Genomic DNA, 27136 nt, shown 5'->3' on the forward strand with positions numbered 1-27136 from the left:
TACCTGGAAATTGGCAAAATCAGTGACCAAAAGGTAGCATTGCTCCAGAAAGCCATAGGACACATTAGGGCCAGGAGCTGCTGGTGAAAGTTGATTGAAAAACCCCTGTACGTTTTTTTTTTTTTTTCTCTCTGTGACCCAGACAGGAAGTCTGCTAACTCTTGGACTTGCCTTTTAATTAGAATGCTGTGGCCACATGCATGCCCATTCTCCGTCTTCTTGCTGTCCTTTTGATCAAAGGGCACTATGGCTTAGATGAAGGCACAGGGAGCCGGCGGCCCTCATGTCATGCAGGTGCTTTTTTTGGGCCTCCCTAAATCCCCCCTGCTTCTAGAGTTCACGTCTGCTCTTTTCCTAGATCTTAAAGTCCAGCAATAAAGTGCACAGCTTTGGGAAGAGGGACCAGGCCATTCGGAGGAACCCCAATGTTCCGGTGGTGGTGAGGGGCTGGCTGCACAAGCAGGTGAGGAGACTGAGGAGGGAGGGTGGCAGGGAGATTGGCGGTTTCCTTCCTTACCCTGACCCCCGGGAGCTGGGAACAGGCTCGTAATAAGCTTTCTGTTCCTGAGTTTGTCTGAGGCCTGTAGATTTCACCCATCGTGCTCAGTGATTTGCTGTTCCTTTTTGTGAGTGGACAGTCTGCTCAATGGCTGCAGCTTCCTTCCCCAAACCACTTAACTGCTTTGGTTCCCAGTGCTGTTGGCTGTCCTGGGACCCAGGCCTGAGTGTGGGTGGGTCAGCTTGAATCCAGCCTTACTGAATCCTCTGCCAGCACTTCTCTTCCTGATTTAAAGAGCCTTTGCTAACATTTGGCTGAAAAAAATTCCGTCTTTTTCTTTCGCCCAGTGTAGCAAACATATCTAGCTCCCTAGAACTTCAGATTCCAAATCAGCCAAACTCAGTTCATTATCTCCTCACCCCTTACCTGCCTTTTTTCCCCAACCTACTTTTTCTGGATCTTGGTGGTGATACCACCATTCTCCCAGTCACCCAGGTTAGACACCACAGCACCATCACCAGGTCCTCCTTCTCCCACATCCATTTGGTCAGAAAGTCCTGTCAACTCCATCTCCCTTCCCTCCAGGCCATCCTTCATCTCCAGCCTCACACCAGTTGTTCTGCCTCTGATCCTCTGGCGATAGATAGGCTGTGAGCTCCAAGGTGCAGAGAACACATCCCTTTTCTCTCCTTCCTTCCCTTCTTGCCATCCATCCATTCACCCACCCATGCACCAAGTGTCTCCATGTTCTAAGTGCTTTCACAGGATCTATAAAGAGCAATGTGTGCTTCCAGCCCTTGAGGACTCATGTCATAGTCTACGGGGGGAAACAGATATGGACCTCTCCCTCGTCATGTCATCACCCAGCACAGTCTCTCACATATCATATTATCCAAAAAACCACAAATTCGGAGAGAAGTGATGTAAATTTTTGCTAAAGTCTTCATGGGAAGACAGAAGAGGGCATTTCTTTGTATACTGCACAGAAGAAATTCCTTAAAGTTCCCTTGAAATCTCTCCCCTGATTCTGTTCCCAATGGCAGCTACCACAGCTCCCCAGCCTCTTCTGGCAGACACTCGTCTGGCACCCCACCTCTCTCAGTAATACCCCCTTCCCTGACAGCTCGGTCTCATTCTTTCTTAGCTCTGCCCATCTCTTATCTAAGTAATCTAACCCTCTGACTTTTTCTGTTTGTATCCCTGTCCCCATTAAACAAAAGGATGCTCCTCTGAAATGTGGAGGGAGAGGGAAGGGATTGTGAATAATTCTTCTCCCCAACCACCACCCCCTTGCCCAGGCCCTTTGGCTGTGCTGTCACTGTAACAGAGGTCTGTGTGGAGTGCTGTGGACACACAGCAGAATGTACTGTGCTTGTGAAGTGACATTTGAACCAAGTATGAAAGGATGGAGAAGAGCTTTCCAAACAAAGCAAATATATACCAAGACGTTAGAGACCACCTGGTTAATGCAAAAGATAAAACCAAGAAATGCACGAACTCAACAAATTAAATTTGTTTTTAGCACTTTAGTAAGTGGAGAATGAACAAAATTTTTTAAAAATTTAAGCCTGTCAGAAACTTTTGCAGAAGGAAGACAGTTTTAACAGCTAAAAGTGGCTCTGGAATTTTCCTAGGCTTGGGAGAAAAGTGACCTTAAAACACTACTGTTTTCCTACCCTAGCCATATTTAAAAAAATTTTTTGCAATCACCTAAAATGTTTTCAGTAAATGTAATGATTTACATTTTAGATGAGTAAAGACAGAGTCTTGTTATGATAACAAGAAAATCCAGGTCTTTTTCTGTGGGTGGAGGAAAACAGGACCAGTCCCTGGTGGTAGAGAACTGAACTTGCTGAGACGAGAACTTCGGCTCACTGATTAATTAGCTAACTTAAACTCTTTGTTCCATACTATGTAAATCAATTTTTTAATCAGTACAAGTGAAGGTATTCCACAGCATAGTACCTGAACAAATAGGTTAACTAAGTAAATAAATAAATAACTTGCTTTTTGTTAAAGGCTGATTTCTTTCTAAATGGAAGAACTGTATTTTTTTTTCACATTTTTTATTGAGTTATAGTCATTTTACAATGTGTCAAATTCCAGTGTAGAGCACAATTTTTCAGTTATACATGAACATACATATATTTATTGTCACATGGAAGAACTGTATTTTTGAATTCATTTCTTCCTTTCTAAAAGAAGGATGCTTATGATCTATTAATCTGTTTCCAGGAAACAAAACTTCCTGGAGATAAACCATCACTGGATCTAAGTTTTAATGTCCTACCCAAAGAATAGCTATGCAATAAAATATTATTCATTTATTTAAAGAAAGAATGAATATGGGCAAGTGTTGGTTCCAGAATCAGGTTTTACATGACTGGGGACGGGGAACACTGCTCAGATATTGCCCTGATTAGTTTTCTTTGCTTTGCAGGACAGTTCTGGGATGAGGCTATGGAAAAGGAGGTGGTTTGTGCTTGCTGATTATTGCTTATTTTACTATAAAGGTGAGCTGAAGCTCGGGCCACCAGGGCTCTTTGTGTTGGAGGGGGTGGTGAGGTGATGCAAGTGGTGGTCTTCTCAAATCAGTGATCGGACCAGCGGCCTGAGCTCATTAATCACCCATTAAGCTGACGAAGTGTTCACTTTTACATTCATGGATGATTGGTGACTTCATTTTTACCAGTCCCAGCACTGGAAGTGCCTTTTTTTTTTTTTTTTTTTTTTTGAGTTGAAATAATAGAATCTGGCTTGCCTATTACTTAAGGGTCTCAAGGTCTGGAGTTTTTCCAGCTTCTGCCCCGCCTTGGGGCATAGGCACGCCTTTGATGAAATCTAGAGAGCTAGAAGTGTAAATGAGCCACTGTATTTTGTAACCTGTTATCTGGATTTATCCCCTGTTATTGGATGGGTAACTGGTGAATGGCCATATGAACATTTGTGAAGCCCCAGTGCATAGAATTAGGGGTTGTGCAAAGGTGAGAAGGAAGTAAGGCTCAAAATACAGAGGAAGAGATAGCCTACTTTTAAGACAAGACTAGGGGGTGATAGGTGCGTTAGAAGATATCCAAAGTGCTTAGGTAGTTCAGGGGGAGTGAGAAGTTAATCCCATATTGGAGAATTGGGGGAGGCTTCTTAGAAGAGATAGGGTTTGAATTGGGCTTTTAAGGTTGGATAGAGCTTTGCCCGTGTGCAGGGGGAAGATGGGCATTCAAGCAGAAGAAACAACATGATTCAAGTTGTAGAATCCGAAGAAGTGGAATGACAGACTTGCAAGGCTAGAGTGAGACTTGCATGGAGCATATACTGGGAGATGAGGCCCAGGAGGTAGGTCAGGACCAAAATGCAAGAGGGCTGTGACCCTAGGCAGAGGACGTTGGGCTTCATTCTGTATTCAGTGGACAGTCAGCAAGCACCTCTGAGCAGGAGAGCAATGGAACCAACTCTGTCATGAGGAAGTCAGTTACCTCTGGTAATGAAGATGGTTTGGGGGAGGAAGAGAATGGACGTGGAAGGTAGGGTATGTCACACCTGCTCTAACTTTGCCTGTGAGGTTTGCCCCACCCAGATGTCCCTATCCCATCCTTTACAACACTTTAAATATCACCTTCTGAAGCCTTCTCAACTTCCGCAGACTCTGTGCCGCTCCTGCCTCTGTGTTCCCGCAGCACTTGGTATGCTGCTGTATTTCAGGAGTTAGCAGGTGGAGCTGAGCGTGTTTACATGCCTGTCCCCGTCCCCAGGGGTGGGGCCTGTCTGATGCAGCCTGTGTAGTTCCAGCATTAGCACAAAGGTCCCTGGAGCACCTGCCTAGACCATCAGTAATTGCAGTCATCCTGGGAGAGATGAGGAGCCCTGAATTGGGCAGTGGATGCACCAGCCCAAGGGAAGTGCCACAGAAGGTTATTCTGATGTGTTTTTGCATTCAAAGACAGCCGAGAAGAAGTGGTCCTTGGGAGCATCCCTCTGCCCAGCTACGTGATTTCGCCGGTGACCCCTGAGGACCGCATCAGTCGCAAGTATTCCTTTAAGGTACTGCGCCCTCTCTGCTAATGCAGCACCTCCGTCCTAAGAAACGTCATGTTCCCAAAAATAATGGCTTCACAAAAGCCATTGTTTTTGGGAAGGGGGAAGAAGTTAGGAAATTGAGCGTTTCAGACTCATGTTAAACAAGAATAATATCACATCACAAGTGCTTTCACTTGTATCTGAGCTTTTGCCCCAGCCTTACTGATGTATTTAGACCCCTCTTTTCCTATCGCTGTTCATCCTGTGGTTACATATCGAGCATGGCCCTTCTCATGTTTTCTTATCACTGTCTCCATCCCTGGTGAGTCCAGAGTTGCTGTGGGTTGAAGATTCTAGATCCTCCTTCACGTCACGTTGCATGAAACGGTATTGCCTTGTGTCTGTAAAACCTTTTATGATTAAGAAGTGCTTTTATCCATGTTACCTCGTTTGATGCTTGTGGGGAGCCTGTGAGGTCAATATAATTACCTTCATTTTAAAAATTAGCAACATGAGGATCAAAGAGGTAAAGAAACTTGCCCAAAGTCCCCACACTGGAAGCTGCTAGAGGCAGAGCTGCACCCTGAACTCCATGCCCTTCCGACGATGTTACAGGGAGGGAGGACGATTTCTATCTCTTCCTCTGCTTTTTCTTCCACGTCTTATTCCGGTCACCTCCACACACACATTGCAGGAGGTGGGAGGTGGTTTGCATTAATGTTTATTGGTATCATTTTAGGAATACTCTTCTGTTTAATGGTTCAGGAGCCTCTCCTGCTTGTTGCTGGCTCTGCAAATGTTTTGTTCAATGAATTTCAGAGTGGTTTTTTGCAGCCTGAAAGTCTTTCTCAAAAAACCTTCCTTTCTAGGATTGAGCATTGCTACTGGGCAAACAGTTGGGGTAATGACGCTGTCTGTGATTTTTGGGCAGCAGCATTTGGAATATCCCCAAAGTAACTGATTATAGTAACTATATATATTTCATCTTAACACTTCATTGGATAGTGTGAAAATAGATTCTAGGAAAACATCTTTTATGTGTCATAGATTCTTTTCTTTCCAAAAAAAAATTTTTTTTTAGAAAGACTTCACCAAGAGTGTTCCCTAAATCTTTTGTCTGGGAGACAGAAGGCATGCACGTTTGGGGGGAGTCATTAGGGTCTTGAGAGTCTGAGAGCAGAGAAAAGCTACTACAGAGAGATCTGGTGATGCTCAGCTGGTTCTCCAGAAAGGGCTGTGGTTTCCTAAGTGTGGAACAGTTCTCTTTCCCTTCGGGTTGCAGCACCATCATTTTATGGACCAGAGGATGGGCCCTGGGGCAGTTCAGGATCCGTGTTCTTGGGTACACTGAGGACTGTGCGCTGTTCCGTGTCCCAGGCCTTATAGTTGCCTCTGCTGTCAGTTCTTTTCTATTTCCAGAGCTGAAATTCTCTGACTGTTGCTAGGGCACCTTGCCTGAGATTGTTCAGAAGGTGTGTCTTCTCCAACTGTGCTCGCAGCCTGGAAGCCTCCAGGCATTGCCAGGGAGCTGGGGTGCTAGATGGACCCTGAGGCTCTGCCAGGTCTGCAGGATGGGCCAGGCAGGGCTGAGGGTGGCCTCCAGGAGCCACTGTGCACCCCCCGACCAGAGGGCCTTTTGTGCTCTGCAGGCTCCCCACAGAGCTCCTGCTGGATCCACAGTTTCCCTTGGCCTGTGGATCCAGTAGGAGCCCCTCAGATCCAGGACTTGGAGCAGAAGACTTCCCCATGCAGCCAAGGGTCTAAGAGTCTTCAGTGGAGAAAAGCCTTAGCTGCCTCCCTTTTAGCTGTTCTCCCTCCCTCAAGTCCAAGGCTAAGGGTTTGTGACCTGAGCTCTACAGACCCCCAAGTAGATAAATCACACCTTCCTTTTTTTAACCTCTACATGTCGATGAATAAATCGTATCTTTCTTTTTCGTAACCCATAACATTTCCTTTGATTAAGAAAGCAGGCACCAGCAGGTAGTGGGAGAACCTGTGCTTGGTCACCAATAGAAACCAGAGATATCCTTATATCACATTACAGTCGGAAATACCTTGAAATACCATTTATGCTCATCACCACTTTGAGATTACAATAATTATTATATCTGTCACTAGATTTTATATGCAATACATTATTAAAGAGGCATTTGTATCACTATATCACAACATTAAAACATATTTTGATAACTGTGTTTCAATATAATGTATTTCCTTTGTTTTACTTGTACACTTAAAAACATTCTAAGAAGAGTTCATAGGAGTCACCGTACTGTCCAAAGGGTTGATGCCATGAAAAGGTTAGGACCCGCTGCTTTAGATTCTGGCTGAATGCCAGACAAAAGACAGGGTTTTTTTTTTTTTACTTATGTCTGTTCAGCAAATATTTATTGTGCTCTGTTGTTGTGCTTGGCTGGATATAGATGCATATAGATGCTGGGGACACACCAATGAAAAGGACAGAGTCCTTGCCTTTGTCTGCATCGGCATGGAGGTTATTAGGGGATAAGAAGAGAACAGGAAAGAGCTGTCTTTTCCTCTACCATTTCGATTTTGTGCTTTGTGTATCTCTCACATCTCTCTCCTTTCCACTGCTGCTGTCGCCCTTCCATCTTGGCTGCCGTCATCCTTCCGCTAGATAACTAGCTCACTGCTGGACCCGCGCCGAGCACGTAGTAAGCACCCTGGGCGCTGGCCGTCCCTGCTTCAGCCTGCAAACTCCTCTGCAGCCGCTAGTATCCTTCACACTGTTCCTACATTGCACACCTGCTTAGGTTGTACACCCACCATCCACCCTTCAGTGGCTCTCCACTGCCTTTAGGATAAAGACCAGTCTTGGCTTGGAAGTCCCAGCTTATCTCTCCAGCCACATTTTAAGCTCCCTGCCTTTCCCACTTCCATCTTATACCTTCCCTCTAGCCATATACAGTTGCCTAAAGGTCCAGGACATTTCTTTCTCCCTAGGTCTTTGCTTAAGCTTCAATCACAACCTGGAATACCTTCCCCCAACTCCAGGAAGCCTTCCCTGAGCCCTCTGGACAGGTTGGGTCCCTTTCTTCTGAACATCCATGGAGCTGGTATCACTGCACTGTAAATGCTTGGTTACGCATGCAGAGCTCTCTCCAGGAAAACTAGTCATTAGCCAGTTCTGCCTGAGTGGATGCAGGTAGTCCCATTCTGCAAACAGATCACGTGGCACAGTCATTTGTCATAGGAGTCATGGTCAGTGACGATCCTGCTTCCCAAGTTAAGGTAGGTTCAGGCTTATTTGTATTTCATGGTTAGTCCCCTATAAGTTAGTGATTTTGGGGGAGGGCAGAGAATAGTGTTTTAAAGTTTCCAGAAGGCTCACTCAGTGAACTACCTTAGGTAACTCAAATAAATGCCTATCCTAGAACTCGCTGTGACTGGACAGGGAGTGTCAGAGATCTTACCGGGTCTTTGTCCAAGGGAACTTTTCCAAGAATTTCTGCTGATACACAGCAAGGCAGGCACAAGTCCCATTTCATGCTCCTCTTTCTGCCACATCTCCACCTTGCTGAAGGAGGAATCCCTCCTGGGACAGATTGTGACTGCTTATACATGTCAGGAAGCAAGTCAGGTTTTCTCTGGCTACTGTAGGGACCCTTAGCTGCAGGCCAGGTTCGCCTGGACTCCCTTGGCACCAGGCTGGGTGGATTCAGATATGTGAATGTCAGAAGCAGGCCCATATTTAATGTCCTTCTTGGACCTGGATGTTAGGGGTGTGAGAGGGGAAGTAGACACTGACGGTTCATCTGGGAGGTTTCATCCATGACCATTGGTGATTTTGGAAACAAGTCATTTTCCAGATTCTATTTGGTTCTCTCATTTTGCCTTCTCTGACTGTTCCTTGCATGGCACCTGCCTTTCATTCTGGATCCAGATTATCATGCCAGTGATCTGTATCCTCATACTCATTTCTGGGTAGACCTTGGGAGCATTGTACAGAGAAGCTTGGACTCGGAGTCTGACAGATGTGGGTGTAAATCCTGGCTCCAGCTTTTCATTCATTCAACAAATATTTATTGGACACCTGCTGTGTGCCAGGCACTGTTCCTGGGGGTGCGGCAGTGTACAAAATAAAATCCTTGCTCTTATGGAGTTTATATTCTGCAAGAAGGAGACAGACGATAAACTAGTGTGTAAAGTAAACAATACAAGGTAATGGTAAGTGCTGTGAAGAATCTGTGACCAGACATGGAAATCTAGGAAAGTTACCTCGTTTCTCAGAGCTCTACTAGCTACTCCTGTAAAACAGAGACTCTATTCCTATGACTCAAGGCTGTTGGAATTAAAAGGTTAAAGTCACAGAAGTAAGCAAGAGGCACCCTGTAAATCTTCCTCTTTCCACATTACCTTCCCGTGCAGATTTGATGAGCTCTTTCCTTGCAAATGTAAACGACACAAGGGGAGAACTGGTGCTGCCTCTCGTTCGCAGTCCGTCCCAGTTGTTTTTCAGGGGTCATTCCCAGGGCGCATGGAACATGTGAAAGCACCTTGAGGCTTCCTAGTGCATAGCAGGTGTGCCAGGATCTCCGTCAAGTGTTAGACCCATTCAGGTGAGCTTTGTGGTGCTGCTTTGGAGAGACGGAAGAGCAGCGTCCCTGATGGGCACGCATCACGTTTCAAGCCCAGGTAGGGAAGACAGTGAATATCTGCACCAGGTCGCCTGCTCTTGCTGCTGATTTTTGAATCAATTCCAGCCATCAGGTGCTTCAGAAGAACCGAAACAGGGATTCCCGAGAGTCTGCCTCTATGGAAGGAAGGCCTTTTTAAAAAATCTCTTTCTCACCTAAGCCTTGAATTGACTGTGTGCCCCTCCCTAAATGGGAGTGAAATAATAGGGAACAGGTACAGCTGCAGGGCTTCTGCTGTGGGGAACAGACACAGCCGTTCCTGGGCCTGCCTGGCTGCACTAAGAAAGGGGAGCCCAGCCCATGACGTTTTCCAGGTGTGGAAACAAGCCGGGTGGTGCGTGGGGTTTCCCTCTGGAAGAGGGCAGAACCTGGCCAGGGTGGTCCTGGTTTTTGCTCTTGGGAGTGAAGCGTGTGCTAACCTCTGCGACCTGGGTTTCTGTCTCCTGCTCACAGGCTGTGCACACGGGCATGCGAGCGCTCATCTATAACAGCTCCGCTGGGGGCTCTCAGGCCGAGCAGTCGGGCATGAGGACCTACTACTTCAGCGCCGACACCCAGGAGGACATGAACGCTTGGGTCAGGGCCATGAACCAGGCTGCACAGGTGCTGTCTCGGTCATCACTGAAGAGGTCAGTCCCCGTGGAGGGTCCCTGCCAGAGCACCTCCTACACAGGAGGGGGACCCAAATAAGAACTCTTGGTTGGGTGCCCAAAATTCCACCGTTCACTCACACATACTAAGCATTACCCTCTCATGGAAGTCCTTTTTAATGATGAATTCTTCTGGGAGGAGGATGCATACATGGCCAGCACATGCTGCAGGCAGAGCTGGGAGGTACCCTGGAAATGATGTAGTCCACTGTCCTCACTGAACAGAGAAACAGGGGGTGCTGGGGGTGGGGGGAGATTCTCAGGATACTCAGCATTAGAACCTGGTTGTGTGTTTCTCAGGTTTTCTTCTCTTGTGTGTGGTGGAAGCGACAACCTTGGGGCACAAGACTGGGGAGGAGGGAGCGGATGGGCAAGAACGGTCTTGCAAACTAGAAATGGGCCACCAACCGCCCACCTTGTTGTTGAGAGCTGACCTGGGAGCTGTCTTCCTGCTGCCCCTTCCCTCAAGCGGGCCAGTCAATGGTACCATCAGGGATCTTGAAGTTTCGGAGTCTACTGGCCATGCGTGATTCCCAGAGAGAAAGCGGAGGAGGAACATGAGTGGAGTAGGGCTCGGAGAGCGTAGGGTAGCCCTGGAAAAGCCAGGGTGCCGTTAGCCAGTCCTCATCTGACGTGAGCCCCGTTCTTCACTGTCCGGACACCTTGCTCTGCCTAGAGGCCTCTTTGACAAAAGTCTGTTAGTGATTCCTCAAAACAAAAGAGTAGCATTCTTCAGCAACCTAAAGGCAGGATTTTTCAGTGACTGCAAATGGATATCATGTGGTGTTTTCATCTTGTCCACCTTTTCCAACTCGTGTATGTGATTTTTGGTATTAGTGGTACTTCCTAGCTTCATGCCCTCTTTCTTGAGGCGAACAGACCTTTAATATAGAGAGTGATCCCTTCAAGAGGCCAGGTGGGGGGCAAGCACCACCCTTGGAGCTTCCTTAACCCCACGGCTAAGGAAGCACCTGTTACACTGTTTTTCTTCCCCCTTCTGTCTGCTTTTCAGTATCCTAGGCTTCAGGGCAAGGATCGTCTTTGTATCTTCTGCACGCCTGACACATAGTAGGCCTTCATGTGTCTGTTCAGTGAGTGAGAGCTTGGAAGATTGAATTAACATGTTGGGTAGGACAGGACCAAAGACTGTCCTGGAAGTTTTCAGTGGGCCCTGAATCAGTAACTAAACCAGGTATTCAGTCAGTTTGCCTCTACCTCCTAGCATCGTCATCCAGTCTGAATTTTTGTTGTGTCCATGATGACAATACGAAAGGCTGTGCTCTTTGCCTGCAGGCAGTCTGTTCAGAGGGACACTGGCATGTCCATCATCCTACCGGGAGAAGGAAACTTGCCACGTCTTCCTCCTAGTGCACGTGCTGGTCCCTCAAGCTCACTGTTTCCTAGTCTTTGTTTTTCATTCTTTAAAAAATTGTATACATTTAGTGATATAATAAGTGAAGACGTTCTTCTTATAAAAAGTGCAAAAAGTAGAGACAGAAATATCCTTACTAACCTTCTTAGGGTTTCCTTTATTGCTAGGTTAATAGAGGTCCTTTTAAACTATTTTCTATTCATTTATGTGCATATGTGTGCTTATAGAAATATAAAGGATTACTTTTGTTTTTTTTAACTTTTTTTAATTGAGTTATAGTCATTTTACAATGTTGTGTCAAATTCCAGTGTAGAGCACAATTTTTCATACATATATTCATTGTCACATTTTTTTTCACTGTGAGCTACCACAAGATCTTGTATATATTTCCCTGTGCTATACTGTATAAGGGTTATTTTGTTTTTTTTAATAGCATGAATGATACTGATCTTGAAAACCGTCCTGTATCAGTATATATGGGCTGATATTATTTTTGACTGTTGTATGGTATTTTGTAGTGTAGATGTACCGTAATATATTTAAGCATGTGCCACACCTTAGATAGTTTATTTTGTTGTCCTTTTTTACTGTTATAAATAGTCATATAATGAAAAACCTTCTATAAACCTCTGCATGTGTGAGGCTTTCAGATTGCTGGGTCAATATACAGTGCATTATTAATTTTAATCAATACCACCAAACCGCCCTTTAAAGAAAGTTGTATATTTCACTGGTGAGTGTACTCATTTCCCCACATCTTTGCCAAAAGTTGATATTATCAGTCTTTTTCATTTTTTGCTGAGCTGCTGTGTAGATGGATGGTATCTGGTTATTTTAATGTGTATTTCTGAGGCGAAGGGAACCTTTTCTATTTATTGGCTGCTTGTATTTTCTCTTCAGTGAATTACTGGTACCTATTCTCTGCCCATCTTTCTATTGAGTTGCTTACTTTTCCTCGGTGCTTCCTTTACTACATGTGCTGAAATCTGCCCACTTAGGAATGCAGCTTAGCCTCTTGCAGAGGTTGGTGGTGGGTTCTCCGGCTCACCAGTCCTGTGACTTAAGAGAATCTGTTTTTCCCTTCCTTTGAAAATGAGGATGCTGTTTGTCAGTCTGTAGTATTCCGGCATTTTCTCTGTCCTCTTGGATTCCTCAGAGATCAACTGGGAGGTTTCTTGAGCCCATCTCCAGGGTCCCTTAGGGCCCTGGGGTGCTGACAGCTGGGCCTTTCCCATCTTCCTCCCCATCTTGGACTTTCAGTCTCTCTTAACCAAGGTTGTTCTCCTGTTCATGGTGAAGGCCAGTCATCTTGATGAAGATATGGAACTAAATCCAGAAGTTAAAGAATTTGTGCTATGTCATCTTCCCAAGCAGAGATGCCTATGTCTCGAAATTTTTTTTTAAAGCTCTCCCCTCCTTTGTTTTAATTCTTAGAAAATAGAAAGTTTTGGTTTGTTCTGCTTTGATGTAAATAAACAAACCTCAGTTGCTTCTAGACTTCACCCTGTTTTTTTTTGTTGGGGGGGTGGGTTAGGTTTGTTTGTTTGTTTGTTTATTTATTTACTTACTTACTTACTTACTTACTTAATTAATTAATTAACTTATTTATTTATTTATAGAGGAGGTAGTGGGGATTGAACCCAGAACCTCATGAACACTAGGCATGCACTTTACCATGAGCTATATCCTTCCCCCTAGACTTTACCCTTTTTGCCATCGTTCATGTGGGCCCATTCCACTGGATTTGTGCTTGATTTTTGCCCCACACGCACTTCTTGTGTCCTTTTATACCGAGAGTTCTGAGAGCTCCCTGTGTTGTTACACTGGTTTCTTCCGACCAGCAGTGGCAATGGCTTCACTCTTGAGCCCCAGCTTTGCTCAGTTCATCATGCCTGACAAGTGCACTGGGTCGAAGATAGCTGGAGTATGAGATCAGGCTTAACAGGAAAAAGTGCTCTAATTTATAAGTGGTGTCTACCTTGCACAATTCAGGATGAACTTGCTAGCCGAGGTTAGGGTTTAAAATTTTTTTTTACTTCTTCCTACCTGCAGATTTTGTAATTATCAGATCTTGGTTTTAGAGGGACTTCCTCTCTCTTATCCATTGGGCTGCCTTCCCTTTTAGGATCTCAGGCCATTGTATTGTCACTAGCTTTTTTCTGAACTTTTAAGATGTATTCTTACTATGCTCTTAATAATCTCTTAAAATCCTATAATCATCTTTGCCAAAGATCCTTCTTTAAAAAAAAACCAAACAAAAAAACCCAACTTGTTCTACCTTCTGACTCAGACTAAAAGCAGAATAGCATTTCCCTTTTACTTTTTGAGAGATGAAATTATCAACCAAGAAAATTGAGACTTATTAAATGTTCTATTTTCCCGGAATAAGATGTTCAGACATTTGGTTAGTTAGAATTATTCATCAGGCAGGACTGCACCTTGCCTCTCCTCCGTGTTTGAGATCTGCACTGGAAAACCTCCATCTCTGTTACATGGGTGCTCCCCCCTGCCCATCAACAGTAGCTTTTTGTTCCATCCCTCCCTGATTCTCAACCCAAATGTTCCATCTTTATTCTTACAGACAGATGCCTTCTTTATGGATGTGGTATATTAGGATTTCTGATTGTAGGTAACAGAAAATGAAGACAGATTTACCTTAAAGGGTAGGGGGTACTTACTGATTCATGCCACTGAAAAATTCAGGATAGATCTAGCTTTAGAAATAGCTAGGTTCAAGGTGAAGGCAGTATCATCACATGTCATTCTCTCAGGCTCTGGACTCTGCCCACCTGGGCTGGATTCCTTCTTGAACTCCATGTGGGGGTCCCTGGCAGATCTAGGATCTAGTGGCAAGATAGGTACAGTAGCCCTAGACTCACATCATCCAAGTTCAAGTCCAGCAAGAAAAAGCCAAAGTCTTGTCCAGAAGCTCTGAGATCTATTCTGATCAGACAGGCTCAGGGCCCATTTGTACCTTACATCACATGCCAGGGGATGCATGTGCTGATTGACACAGGCTTGGGATACCTGCTTCCCTTCTGAGAACCAGACCATGGGGACTGAGAGTGAGGTAGGGTAGATTCCCAAGTAACATTAGGGCTGTGGGCAGAGAAAGGAGAAGTGACTTGGTGGGATGTGGTAAAGGGGGTGCAGACAACCAATGTCCAGGACACTTCCTGCTGTATCGACTTATTTTGCCTTAAGCATCTCCTCCCAGAGTTTAGTTTCTGAAGTCAGATGGACCTGGGTTCATGTCCCAGCTCTACTGCTTTCTGTCTGTGTCATTGTGCAATCTAGGTATGCTTTTTAAACCTCAGTTTAGGTTCACAGGGTTGTTGCAAAGATTAAATTAAATGGATGTTCAAAGTGCTTACTTATCATGCTTGAGACATAGTAGGCACTCCATGTCAGGTATGCTAGCTTCCATAGGGTTTGGTTTAACAATGTCATTCGCCCTTTTTTCTTTACACTCTTCCAGTCTCATCGTTAATCCCCTGGGTTACATTGATGGTGAATCTCCCACGAGCACATTAGACTGTCTCCCTTGCTGGGGTGTGCCCATCACCTAGCAGTGTGCGTGTGGCCCCACAGCCCAGGCTCTCTGCAGCCCCGGCCCCTGGCCTGCTCCTTGCTCCTCCCCTCCAGCTCTTCCTGCATCACTCCTCTGACCCCAGAGGGAGCCGAGCACCCTCGCTGCACCTCCTCCCTCCATCCTCTTGCTTCCTACACAGGCTTCAGGTTCCCTCAATAGACACATGCTCTTGAGACCGCACCCCACACTGTGAGGGGCACCAAGCACCCCTGCCAGAGCCCTGGGTTGGATTCGTTCTTGAATCCCTGTTTCCACATTCTTCCACTTGCCGGACTTGAGAGTCTGGGTTTTGATTCTCTACAGCTTCCTTGAAATCTGTCTTCCAAGTTCCCCTCATTGAACCGCTTTTCTTTCTCTTGTCTAAGGATGTCTTGTCCTCCCGAACAAGCTAAAGCACTGAGCACGGAGGTCAGCTTGTTGTTACAGCTCACAAAACTGACAAGCAGTTCAGATAGGAGGCCTGTCGGAAGACCACTTATCTCTTTTTTTCAGTTTCCAAACCTCTCTGGTCTCTGGCATCACACAGTTCTGTCATGGGGCTGAAGGAATTTATAGTCTAGTCACCTTTGCAGTAAAATCCAATCTCCTTAGTAGGGCTTTTGATCCCTGTCTGGGTTTGGCTCCTGCAGGTGCCTTTGGCTCACGTCTTGTCTTCCCCATCCTGTCTGCCCCAGCCATGCTCAAATTATTGAATTGGGTGCATTTGTCTGTGCATTCATCCATTTAGTCTTTTATTCTACAGATATTTACTGAGGGCGTATTGTGCATTAGACACCGTTAAAGATACTGAGAAGTAAAGCAGTCTTCAAGAGAGAGGCAAAGTTCCATGCATTCTTGAGTGAAGGTAGGAGAGACAGGCTGTAAATAGGCAAACAAATCAACAAGATGGTTTTCTTTTCTGATCAGTGCATGAAGTGATCATATGGAGTGATGGGGCGAGAAGGCACTAGGGGGCCAGGAGTAGCCGCTTTTGTTTGGGTGGTCAGGAGAGGCCTCTGTATGGGGAAGATGTGCAGGTGAGGCCTGATTGATACGAGAAAGTTGCATATGTAAAGCTTTGAAGAAAAGCATTCTGGGCAAAAGGAATGGCACTTACAAACACCCTGAGGCAAGAATAAGCTTGGTTAGTTCAGGAAACAGAAAGCTGGGGAGTTGTGGCTGCATTTAAGTTAGCAATGGGCGGAAAAGACTGTGACGAGCTCTGGAAGGTGGATAGAGGTCCATCTTATGAGGCCCAGGATCCCTTATTAGGACAACTTCAACACATCCTTCATTCTTAGCCTCCATGTTATTTCTTCCTTCTTTGACCTTCCGTGTGTTAAGATGCCCCTGATTGAAGCACTCTGTCGTTCCTTATGCAGAGAACTTTTATGCTGAAGTTGTGTTGACACATTGTCACCTCTGCTAGACGGTAAGTTCCTTGAAGCTGAGCATAGTGCCTGGCACATAGGAAATGCTCAGTTAATGAATGGGTGCTTAGATGTTTGGCTGGCTGGGCAGATGGGTGGTTGGATGGATGAACAGAACTTCTACTTCTAAGATGTTTGGAAAAGGACTCAGAATGTCTGAGAGCAATCCAAGCACTGTAGTGGGATTGATGTGTAGGAATCAGCCTGCTCTGAAGTGGCTCACACGTTTCTGGCTCTCTGCACTCTCTTCAGAGAACAAAATCTTTGGTCTTCCAAACCTTGATCACTTTGGTTAAAGTGTGGCAGGACAACACCTGAGGTTGGACAAGCCCCTTGGACCCTTGACAGAAGCCATTTATAGACATGTTTGCAGCCCAGGTGCAGAGCTTTGGAGTTGGACCAGATGGAATTTGAGCCCTGCTTCTCTGTCACTGCTTGCATGACCCAGGGCAAATTGATTAACCTCTCTGAGCTTCACTTTCATTACCTATGATGAAAGAATAATATCTCTAGCTTTGTGCGATGATAAGAAGAGGTAATATATTTAAAGTGCTTAGCTCGGGGTTTTGCAGTTGGTTAAGTGCTCAGCGATGGCTGTTGCTGCCAGAGTCCCTGTCCTTCAGGAGGGGCAAATTATTGTAAGTAATCTGGTACACGTGTGACTGCCCTCAGCCTCCCTGGGCTTCACAGTACTGACCTTGCAAGATTGTAGGGAATAGGTCTATGTCAAGGTCCTGGCACACAGTAGGACCCAGCATACAGTGACCAGGCATTGGCCACAAAAAGTGAATGACCCAGACTGTACCTGCCACAGGGAGATGGAAACTGAGTGAACTCGGCACGTGCCAGGACTCCAGACTGGCTCAGGTTGGGCTGTGACCATTGCGTGTGACGTACCCAGGTGGAAGGAAGAGGGGAGGATTCTCCAGGCAGGAATGGACAGGGTGAGGAGGCCTGGCAGCCGTTACACATCTTTCCTTGCTGCTTTGTCTGGTTTGTCAGCTCCTTAACACTTCACAAGGGACTTTTCCAGTAGCCGCTTTGTGTGCTGAGGCGAGCGACAGCCTCAGCTTGGCTGTCTGGTGTTTCATGAATCCCTCAGCCTCACTCCTCTCTGGAGGAGGGCAGCCTGGAGAATTAGGGAGTGTGTGGCCAGAGATGGCAGGCCCCCTGTTGTTAATTTAGAGCAGGGCATGAACAGTAGCTGGATGTCTTCCCCCGTCCCAGGGGGACTGCCCTATTTAAGTCTGGGAAAAGAAGAAACCAGCCCCTGTCCCCATGTCTCTCCAGCCATTTCCTTCCTCAAATCTAGGAATTAATTTAAGTGAGCAGGCCTATCTTAGAACTCTCTAGAAGCTTTGTGCCTATTCCCATCAACATTTTGTACAAGTGTGTGGACTGTGTCCGGGGTGGGTTCTGGCTTTCAAGCCTACTGTCCTCCTCAGACCAAGGGTCCGTGCTGAGGACTAGGCGTCTGTTAGCACAGGCTGAGCTGGTTTTCCAGGACGAGACTCCTGCCACCTGACCTGGCTCAGACCAAACTCTCCAAGGATCAGTGGCCTGACCCTTGTTCCTGGGTTATTTGAATGTGTGGTCATTTAGGTATGGTGAGTAGGGAGAGGTCTTCCAGTGGGCTTGAGACAGAGGGGCTGCGTGTGCCAACAGGACCAAGGTCCTAACAAGCCCCTACACGCTGCCGTTCCACTTCTCGCCCCAGCCTGAGTGAGGTTTCATGCATGTGGGGTATGTGGGTGTGTTTAACATTAAGATGAAAGTAAATATTATTCCTTATTTCCTGGTGAGATAAAGGCTTTGGAGGCAGAATAAAATAATAATCAGTGGATAATTGCTTGGTATGTTCTGTTAACTTCCAAGCTCTTGTGAAGAACAGGAATAAGGTAGAAGTGTCCTCAGTCTGAGATACATGCTCCTTCCACTGCGGGGGAAGGCAAGGATTTGCTCTAAGCAGGTACACAGCATTGCTGTGATGTGCTGAAAATGGAGGGGCCCGGTCCCTGCTAATGATAAGCTTCACCCTTTATATCAGTTAGGGTTTATGTTTGGTTGCTCAGAATAGAAGAACCCGACTTAGGATGGCGAAATCAAATTGTGTTTTAGTTTTCTTACGAACAGGAATCCAGAGTTAGTTCTGGCTGGTATGGTAGCCCTGTGATACTATCGGGGACCGAACTCTCTCTCACCTTCTACCCAGGTTTTGGCAGGTGGCTTTTGTCCTCATTTTTGTCGCCTTGCGGTCCAGCATGTCTAAATTCCAGACAGGAAGAAGGGAAGGGTTAGCTAAGCCAGCTAAGCATGCCTTCTTTTAAAGACTTTCCTGAAAGACCCATCCAGCAATTTCTGCATTATGTCTTGTTATCCAGATTTATGTTACACCATCACCCTCAGCTCCAAGGGAAGTTAGGAAGTGTGAGGTTTTTGTTAGGTTTATTGTTGCTTTGGAAAAACTAGGGCAAGGAGGAAGAGAATAGATGTTGGGAGCTGATACATTTGTGTTTGAGGGCCTGCTGTGCGCCAGACGTGGTGCTGTGCACTTCCTGAGCGTCATCTTGCATCCTCACAACCCAAGAAGATGAGGTTTGTTCCCATTTTGCAGATGTAGAATGTGAGACCAGAATGGTCAGGGACTTGCCTAAGGTCACCCAGCTTATATGGGCTAAAGCCAACTCTTGAATCCAGGTCTGACTGGCTCTAAACCTATGTCCTCTGGGTTTGTGATGCTTGAGAAGTGACTCATCTGGCCAAAATGGTCACCAAGTGTCAGGAATTCCCTGTGTTTTTGAACATCACTGATTCCAGCTTTTCACAATGACAGTAATGACCTGTACAAGAAGGGCTTGTATTGTCATAGCTGAACATCAGTGCCCTGCATGGCCACCTTCTCTGGATGAAACAGTCACTTACAGCCGAGGGGGTACTTCATTCTTTCCCACCATTGTGCTACATCGAGCATAGCAAATCTATTTTGTAACAGGTCTCTTGGTTTGAGAAGTCGTATGTTACATTGGTGGGAATGTAATGGAGACAGGAAGAGAACCAAAAAATATTTTTGTCTTAAATCCTGTGACCTAGTAAGTTAAATGTTTAAGTCAGGTAAGGTGGGGAAGTGGAGATCATTCCCTTCACCGTTCTTACCTGCTGCCTTAGCCTGAACATTTAGGGCCTAAAAGCATCTTATGAAAGTCCCAGCGGCTGTGGAAATAGAAGATGTTCATAACCCCAAGTTTTGGGGCCTAGAAAGCTGCCAGGTGGCAGGCAGACTGCCATTCTTTTACCTACCCTCTAGAGGTTTGTTTGAGAGGAAATGCTGGTGTCAATCTGAGAAAAGGATTTATCATTCTCAGCTTTATTTTTAGGATGCACTGACATGTATCGGGGTGTCTGCGCTCATATGTACACACAAAGTAAGGACTAAGATATATAGTTATAAATTAGCTCCAAGGTTGGAAGAGACAGCAAAATCCATGATTTAGGGTCAGCTTGTGAGAACAGTATTAAGTGTGGTTACTGTGAGTAAATTGGACTTTAAGGGCGTCTGGCTTTGACAGCAGCAGCTATTTTCTCCACTGCTTTCTTTTGCCCCCCAGTGCCCATCCCAGTGGGGACGTATAGGTGCTCAGTAAACATGTGGAAGCTGATCGGTAAAGAAAGAAAAATCCCCGTTACAACTGGTTGGGCTGAGATACTGTTGAAGAAACCCTCTTTTCCCTTCAGTTCTAATATCACCCATTTAAGTGCATATTTGTTTCCCTGCGTGGCCTTTTCCGTTTATCTTTGGGGTGGGAATAACAAGAGGGTATGGTTACTTTGGTCTCACAATTGGAGCAACCAGGTTATAAAGCTTCAAAAACCTGGCCAGGGCGTGACCCAGCAGGTGGCTTCCAGTGGGAGATGGTCATGAGAGGGGAGTTCTTCGCTGTGGCCCTGAAGCTCTTTAGCCTCAGTTGCCATCCCGACCTGTCACTCCCACCCCATCCTTCTTTGCCGTTTCCAGGTCTGCGCGTGTAGGCCGAGGACATGTGTGTGGAGCACTGGCAGAGAACAGTGGCTAAGGCTCGTGGGCTCGGCAGTCTGCCTGGGGTCAAGCCCCGGTGCCTCTCTTTTCCGGCAGTATGATCTTGGGCAAATCATTTATCTTCTCTGTACCTCACTTTCCTTATCTCTGAAATCTGACTAATAATACTGCAGAGAACTGTTGTTAGGTCAGTGCTCTTTTGGGTTCCTGTTGGAGCAGTTCCCTGATGAGATAGGTAAGTGGTCGTATAAAGAGGTTGCTGCCAGTTCTCTGCTTATTATCTTGGAAGAATGTAATTGTGTTGCTCATTGCACTTTGGGCTGTGGTTGTTGCCAGTGGGAGAGACCCTGGGCTCAGGAGCCTCTATTCAAACTGGCCTGCCCGAGACAGACAGGTGCAAAAATAGCAAAGAGGAAAAGCGTGAGAATGTCGCATGTACCATTTATTTGTTCAGTGGTATCTGTAGGGCTTCTGTCCTGTGCTGTCACTGCAGAGATGTTCTGGGCATACTGTGAATGGCCAGCTGGGCCTCTGGCCTGAAGGAACTCATAGTCTACCTGGGCGTTAGTTGAGTAAACACACAGTTATGATCCAGTGTGATTAGTGTGACAGTGCAGTCAGCTAAGATCTTGATCTAGACTGGGGATGTGTGTGTGTGTGTGTGGCCTCCTGGAGGAGGTGACATTTAAGCTAGATCCCAAAGGAGTAGAAGTTAGGCCAGCAGAGTAAGGGACTAGGCACAAAATGGGCTTGAGGCAGAGGGACGAGGCCATGCAAAGGCCTGGAGGTAATTAGAATATAAAGTGTGTCCTTTGGGGAGTCTTGGCTGCAGCCGTGCTGTCTAGAGCTAGTTGAATGTGCTGCTGTCATTGCAGGGACGTGGATAAAGTGGAGCGGCAGGCGGTCCCCCAGGCCAATCACGCAGAGTCCTGTCGGGAGTGTGGCCGCGTGGGACCCGGGCACACGAGGGATTGTCCGCATCGCAGCCATGAGGAGTCCTTCGGATTCGAGAGGCGGGAGCAGGAGGAAGATCGGTACCGCCCCCAGAGGGACCCACTGGAGGGCAAGCGGGACAGAAGCAAGTCCAGGTCTCCATACTCGCCAGCTGAGGAAGATGCCTTGTTCGTGGATTTACCCAGTGGCCCGAGGGGCCAGCAGGCTCAGCCCCAGCGGGTGGAGAAGAACGGTGTGCTGCCTGCCACATATGGCCCGGGAGAGCAGAACGGGACTGGCGGGTACCAGCGAGCCTTTCCTCCCAGGACCAATGCTGAAAAGCACAGTCAGAGGAAGAGCAGCCTGGCCCAGGTGGAGCAGTGGGCAAAGGCCCAGAAGGGGGACAGCAGGAGGTCAGTAAGAGACTCACGTCACTGCTACTAATGAGCATAATAACACAATGACACTAGCCATCGCTTACCCAGCATGTGCTGGTACATACTGGCCTTAAACTCTCTACCTCCGTTATCTCCATAAATCCCTGCAACACCCTTGCAAGGAAGGGTGGTGGCCCCAATTTATAGATGAAGAAACTGGGGCTTAGAGAAGTGAGGGAACCTGCCCAGGGCACATAGATTAATTACATCCAGGGCTTCCCCATTCCCTAGAGAAACCCAGGGGACAGTAACTGATCTTCTCTGCTTGGCTACTTCTCTGCATCCAGGAAACATTTGTAGCAACTAGAGTAATACAGATCCATGTTTAATTCCAGGCACGTAGAGAAGTGCTCAGGCACTGTTGACATTGGCCTTTATCATACCCATTCCTTTAAGAAGTGATTTTAATTATTTAGAGGCATGCATATCCTGCTTTGTGCAAAGCACCATCTGTTTTTTATTATAATTTTAGATCAGTTAGGACACATTTATGAATGGGAAGAATTCAGGGTCACTCAGCTTCCCCATTGTCCCCAGAAGCCACTGTGTGTTGTCCTCACTGTGAAGACAGCACACCCCCCTCACCATCCTCAGGCTTCTAAAACAAACCGTGAACTGGAGAAGAGATAGCAAAGCCACGGTGCGTTCAGAAAGCCCCCGCGGCTGGAGGGGCGCAGTAGATGTGCCAGAGCTCAGGCCGCATTGGCCACAGACCTGACACATCTGCTCTGAGGTACCCCCCTCATTCTCCCCATTGTGTGGCCCAGGCCTTCCACCTGTGGGCTCTGGAGGAGGTAGTGCTCCAAGGGGAAGAGCCTAGGCCTCTTTTTCAGTGGGTGGGGCCTCTTTTTCTTGTGCACGTGTGGGTTGTGTAACTTCTTTAATCTGGTCCTGGAGGGCAGTTGTGAGGGATGATGGTGAAGAACTCACATGGGAAACCCCCTCAGCAATTGACACATTGTTGTGGGACAGACTAGGAGACCACTAGGTTAAAACACAGGCCACTGTGTTAAAAACAGAACAAAAAACCCATATTCTTCATTTTGCTTTTTTTCATTTAATATTGTCAGTAAATATATATGTATACAGATATTTTAATATATCTTGATTATCTTTCCATACCAGCACATACAGACATATTAATTTGAAATGGTGCAAAGTATGTCGTTGTACGGATCTCCAGTGCTCTTTATACCATTTCCCTATTGATGGACAATTAGGCTGGTTATAAACATACGCTGTTGCAAACTATGCTGCGAAGAATATCCTTCCTTGCCCAGTCATCTTCGCACACAAGTCCAAGTATACTTGAAGAACAGATTACTTGAAATGGAATGATTATGTCGAAGGATATATGTGATTTTAATTTTGATAGATATTACAAAATTGACCTCCAAAAATGCTGTTTCAGTTTCTACCCCACCAAAAGTATTCCTGTTTCCCCACTCCCATATCCTCACTGAAAACTGCTATGCTAGGTTAACTGCTTGCTCTGGTGACCATATGGAAGATGGTTAAATGGAGAAAAGTCTGGAAAGAGAACATGTTCAAATATGAGGTAGTCATATTTTGGGTAGGAGGCGAGGGAGACCTAAACAAAAGCAGTTTGTGAGGAGGAGATGGATAGATGCATGGATGTTGAGATTGGGTAGGTTTAGGGCTTAGTAAAATGATTTATCCAGGACTGGAAGGTGGGGAGAGCCACAGGGGGAGTTGAGGCTAACATTCAAGTGTGACTTGATTAATGGGTCGATGTGCTGTGAAAGATGTGAGCATGGGAGAGAGAAATGAGCTTGAAGAGGAATGTGGTACCCATAGAGTGGCCAGGTGGAGGTAACCGGTATGTTATAGGGAATGTGGGTTCAGATCACAGAGAGATTTGGAAGTCATTGCCCTGGAGGTGGTAGCTGATGTCCTGGCAGTAGTTGAGATCACCCACGGTTGAATGCTTAGAGCTGTGATTCTTCATCTTGGCTGCATGGTTTGATCATTTGAGGCTTTGCCCCAGAGAATTTGATATATGTGGTCTGGGGCAAGGTCAAGGAAGGAACCAGTCTGTTTTAAAAGCCCCCCAGATGATACGAATATATGAGAGATGTCTGACATTTACTGAGGCCTGGGTCCCGTGCCAGGAAATCTGATTCTGATGGATCAGGAGTTTTCAAAACATCCCTACCCCTGGCAGTCCTAACATGCAGTTAGGGTTGAGAATTCCTAGCTTAGAGAGAACAATAGCAGAGGGCCAAATGCAGAACCCTGAGGATCCCCAGCCCAAGGGGGTGGGCAAAAGCAGAGTCTCCATATAGAAGTCTAGCAGGAGACAGAGGAGGAAAACCAGAGTGTAAGGGAGTTTCATTTGGAAGGAGTCCAGTTGGCAGCATGAGATGCTGCCTGGGGATGGTGCCTTCTGAGGGGGCTGGGCACCACCAAAGGAGTCTGGAACCTTGGGGTCTCTGCTGGTCTTATGCCCAGTAGCAGAGGCCTTGGTTCCCCTGAGCTTGATGGGCTCAGATGGGCAGACCTTAACAGAGCTAGAATTTTGAAGTGAAGTCAGGAGGCAGGGTAATGGGAGGGGGAGGTGGAGGTGGAAGGGAACCAGAAAGATGGCATGGCCAGTGAGAAACCCTTTGTGGCAGGGGCACAGAAAGGGCTCTCAAAAGCTGTGAAACTGATAGGCAGTTGTAAGTTGTGGTTGGGAAGTGTCTCTACATAACTCTCTGGCAGCCCACAGCCCTGCGTTACTCTGCTACACATAACTGGGGCTGGGGGCAAATTGGGGAGCTGAAGGATGAGAGGTCAAGTACAAGGAGATAAAGGTGGTTGGGGAAGGCATTGGACTGTCCCTAGGATGTGAGATGGGAGTTTGAGCCTTTCTTATCTAAGGGACAGGGTGACATTAGGTCTCTAGATGAAAACAGTTCATTGGCCTTGAGCACTCAGTGAGAGGAATTTCAGTCCAGTGGTAGAAGCTGTTCTCAGTGGGCTGAAAAGTAAAAGGGATTGAAGATGACCCTTTGGAGAAGAAAGCTGTCAGTCTGTGAGGAAGCAGAGTGCTCAGTCTCCGATCATTCACTTGTATCTGGGAAGGACTGCATGTTGCATCCCAGAGTTATCTTTTTTTTTTTTTTTTTTTTCCTTAAAGATGAGTTTGTAATCTCTTACAGTCAAGTTTTAAGTATATCTGGCTGGTTAACAAAGGAACCTCCTCTGTGAAATTACAGCGGAGGGATATCCCTGCCCTGTGGGACTGAGACAGTGCTGATCTCATTAGATGGAGCACGGTACACACTGGAAGGAGGGTTATGTGAACTGTAATATGATCTCATATTTGCGGCTCTAGACCACACAGGGCATTGTTTCTAACTATTCTTTTAGTACTTGGAGATGTATATATTTTACTTTATTAAACTCCTTTATAATGATGGTTTGGGAGGACAGACTGATATACACTTAGAATCTTACCACATTCTATGAGATTGTTTTGAAATTCTAGCCTTCTAATTTTTTCCTGGTGTTTAATGTAATGCATACTTGTGAAGTAAAATGGCAGGGGTAGGGGCAGAGTCAGGGATGCAAACATTACCATGAGGAACAGAGTAGAATGTGAAATTCCTGCACAATTGATATGGAAGTTTGGGTGTGGACTATCTACTGCATAAGTAATTGGTTATAAAAATTGATTTCACATTTCAATATGACCATTTTATAGTGGCTGTATCAAAATATCCTGTTTGGTGCCTTTTGGAACAGGGAGGCCCCATGGCACAGAGCAGGGTATGAGGGCAGGAGACCCCAAGCCTTCTTTTTAGATAAGGCTGGGTTGGGGGCCAGCCAGTGGATCTGCTCTCAGGGACATAGCAGCTCCTGCATGCTCCCAAGGGGACCTTTACCTCATTTTACAACCCTACCACCTGTGTCCCTCCCTCCACCGTCAGCTAGTTACCATGGTTTGGTCTCTGGCACCAGGGCTCACTGTTGCACTGGGGTCTTTAGGGTCACCCCCAGATGGCTAGCACTGGGGGGATGGCAGGCAGTGCATAAGTGGAGGGCGCAGGCTAGAGGATGAGCTGAGGGCTTTGTGGCACTGCCCCACTGGGGGCTCGTACTGTCTGGGCATGACTGGCAAAACGAGGAGTGGGCCACAGCACCAGACTGCGGGCGGTATGGTGGGAGCGTGGCTAAGACTTGCTGTGCGTGGTTGGCATTTTGCTTCAGGCAGAGTGAACAGTGGATGGTAAAGTCATGATCTCCGTTGGGGGAGCCCCCAGCCTGGTTTCTGCCGCTGCCAGCACTGCTGTTTGAGGAGTCAGGCACGGCCCCTTCCTCAGAGACATATTTCTCTCTGTCTTTGGGAAATCAATAGCAAACCCTGCCACCTGGTGGCAAGCAGACAAGCCAGGAAAGTCTGGGCTGAAGAGATCTTAAAATTACCTCCTGTAATTGTAAAGATAAAGATAAAAAGGGAGAAGAAAGCTAGCATTTTTGAATGACAGCCACTTCTAATCTTGACAACAATCTATTAAATGGTTCTTCACAGCCCCATTTTACAGTAAGGAGAGGGAGGACATAAAAGACACTAACCTGAGGTCCTATAGGTAGGAAGTGATGAGATGAGTTTAAAAACAACTAGAGCAGCATTTCTCAAACATCAGCCACTGGAGGCCACGTTAAAACACAGGTGGGAGGGTAGAGCTCATGTTTAGCGTGCGCGAGGTCCTGGGTTCAATCCCCGGTACCTTCGTTAAATTTAAAAAAAAAAAAATGAAGAGAATAGCTAAAAACACGGGTGGCTGGGCCCCCACCCCCAGGGTTTCTGGTTTCGAGTGGGGGCCCGATAACCTGCATGTCAAATAAGTTCCCAGATGGTGCTGATGCTGCCGGACTACACTTTGAGTAGCGCTGGCTTAGAATAAGGTCTGGCACATGGTAAGCACTATGTGAAGGTTTGTGAGATGAAATTGATAGATGAAGGTGGAGTCAGGATTCCAACCCAGGCCTGACTCCAAAACCTGTCTTTTTACATCATGCTGCCTCTCAAGGCTTAATAAGGCTTAATAAGACTCTCTCCTTGGCTCCTTGCTGAATTTTTATTTCAGAAAATAAAATGGCTGGTTCATAGTAGTTTTCCTGATCCTGTCCAGCTTTTGCGAGCCGGAGTATTTGCTGAAGGGCTGGTTGTGCGTCAGGACTTTCTCAGACTGTGGACAATAGCACAGAATGTGAGACACAGTTCCTGCTTGGTTGGATAAGAGACATCTTGCAAATAGGAGAAGGTTACGTCAACACAGTACCTTGGAAAAGCTACAGACTGTACAGTAACCAGGTCAGAGCAGAGCAGGAAGCCCGAGGGCATGGCATTGCCTCCGTGGAACAGGCGTGGGCCAGTGTCCTGGGGAATGAGTGAGATTTGGTGATATGGCAAGGGGGGCTCATACAGGGAGGGGAAGGAGGAACAGTATTATGAGAATAAGGAGAAGGCAGGAGGGAGCACCCACTGGTAAAGGTACTTTCTGCGAGTCAGGCGTGGAGCCTGTGTTCT

At 46.5% G+C, this 27136-nt stretch overlaps 1 protein-coding gene across 3 annotated transcripts in view; it reads left to right on the plus strand.

Annotated features, from left to right (window-relative positions):
• The window catches only part of PLEKHA7 (pleckstrin homology domain containing A7), a 190515-nt gene that overhangs the window by 124235 nt on the left and 39144 nt on the right, over positions 1–27136 (plus strand). For all 3 annotated transcript variants that reach the window (XM_032488929.1, XM_032488931.1, XM_032488932.1), the window contains exons 6-10: positions 359–463; positions 2940–3012; positions 4437–4537; positions 9625–9800; positions 21103–21573. In XM_032488929.1, coding sequence (XP_032344820.1) covers positions 359–463; positions 2940–3012; positions 4437–4537; positions 9625–9800; positions 21103–21573 — 926 coding nt within the window. The remainder of the gene's footprint in view (positions 1–358; positions 464–2939; positions 3013–4436; positions 4538–9624; positions 9801–21102; positions 21574–27136) is intronic.

This window comes from Camelus ferus, chromosome 10 (genome assembly GCF_009834535.1).
Source record: "Camelus ferus isolate YT-003-E chromosome 10, BCGSAC_Cfer_1.0, whole genome shotgun sequence".
Lineage (NCBI taxonomy): Eukaryota > Metazoa > Chordata > Mammalia > Artiodactyla > Camelidae > Camelus > Camelus ferus.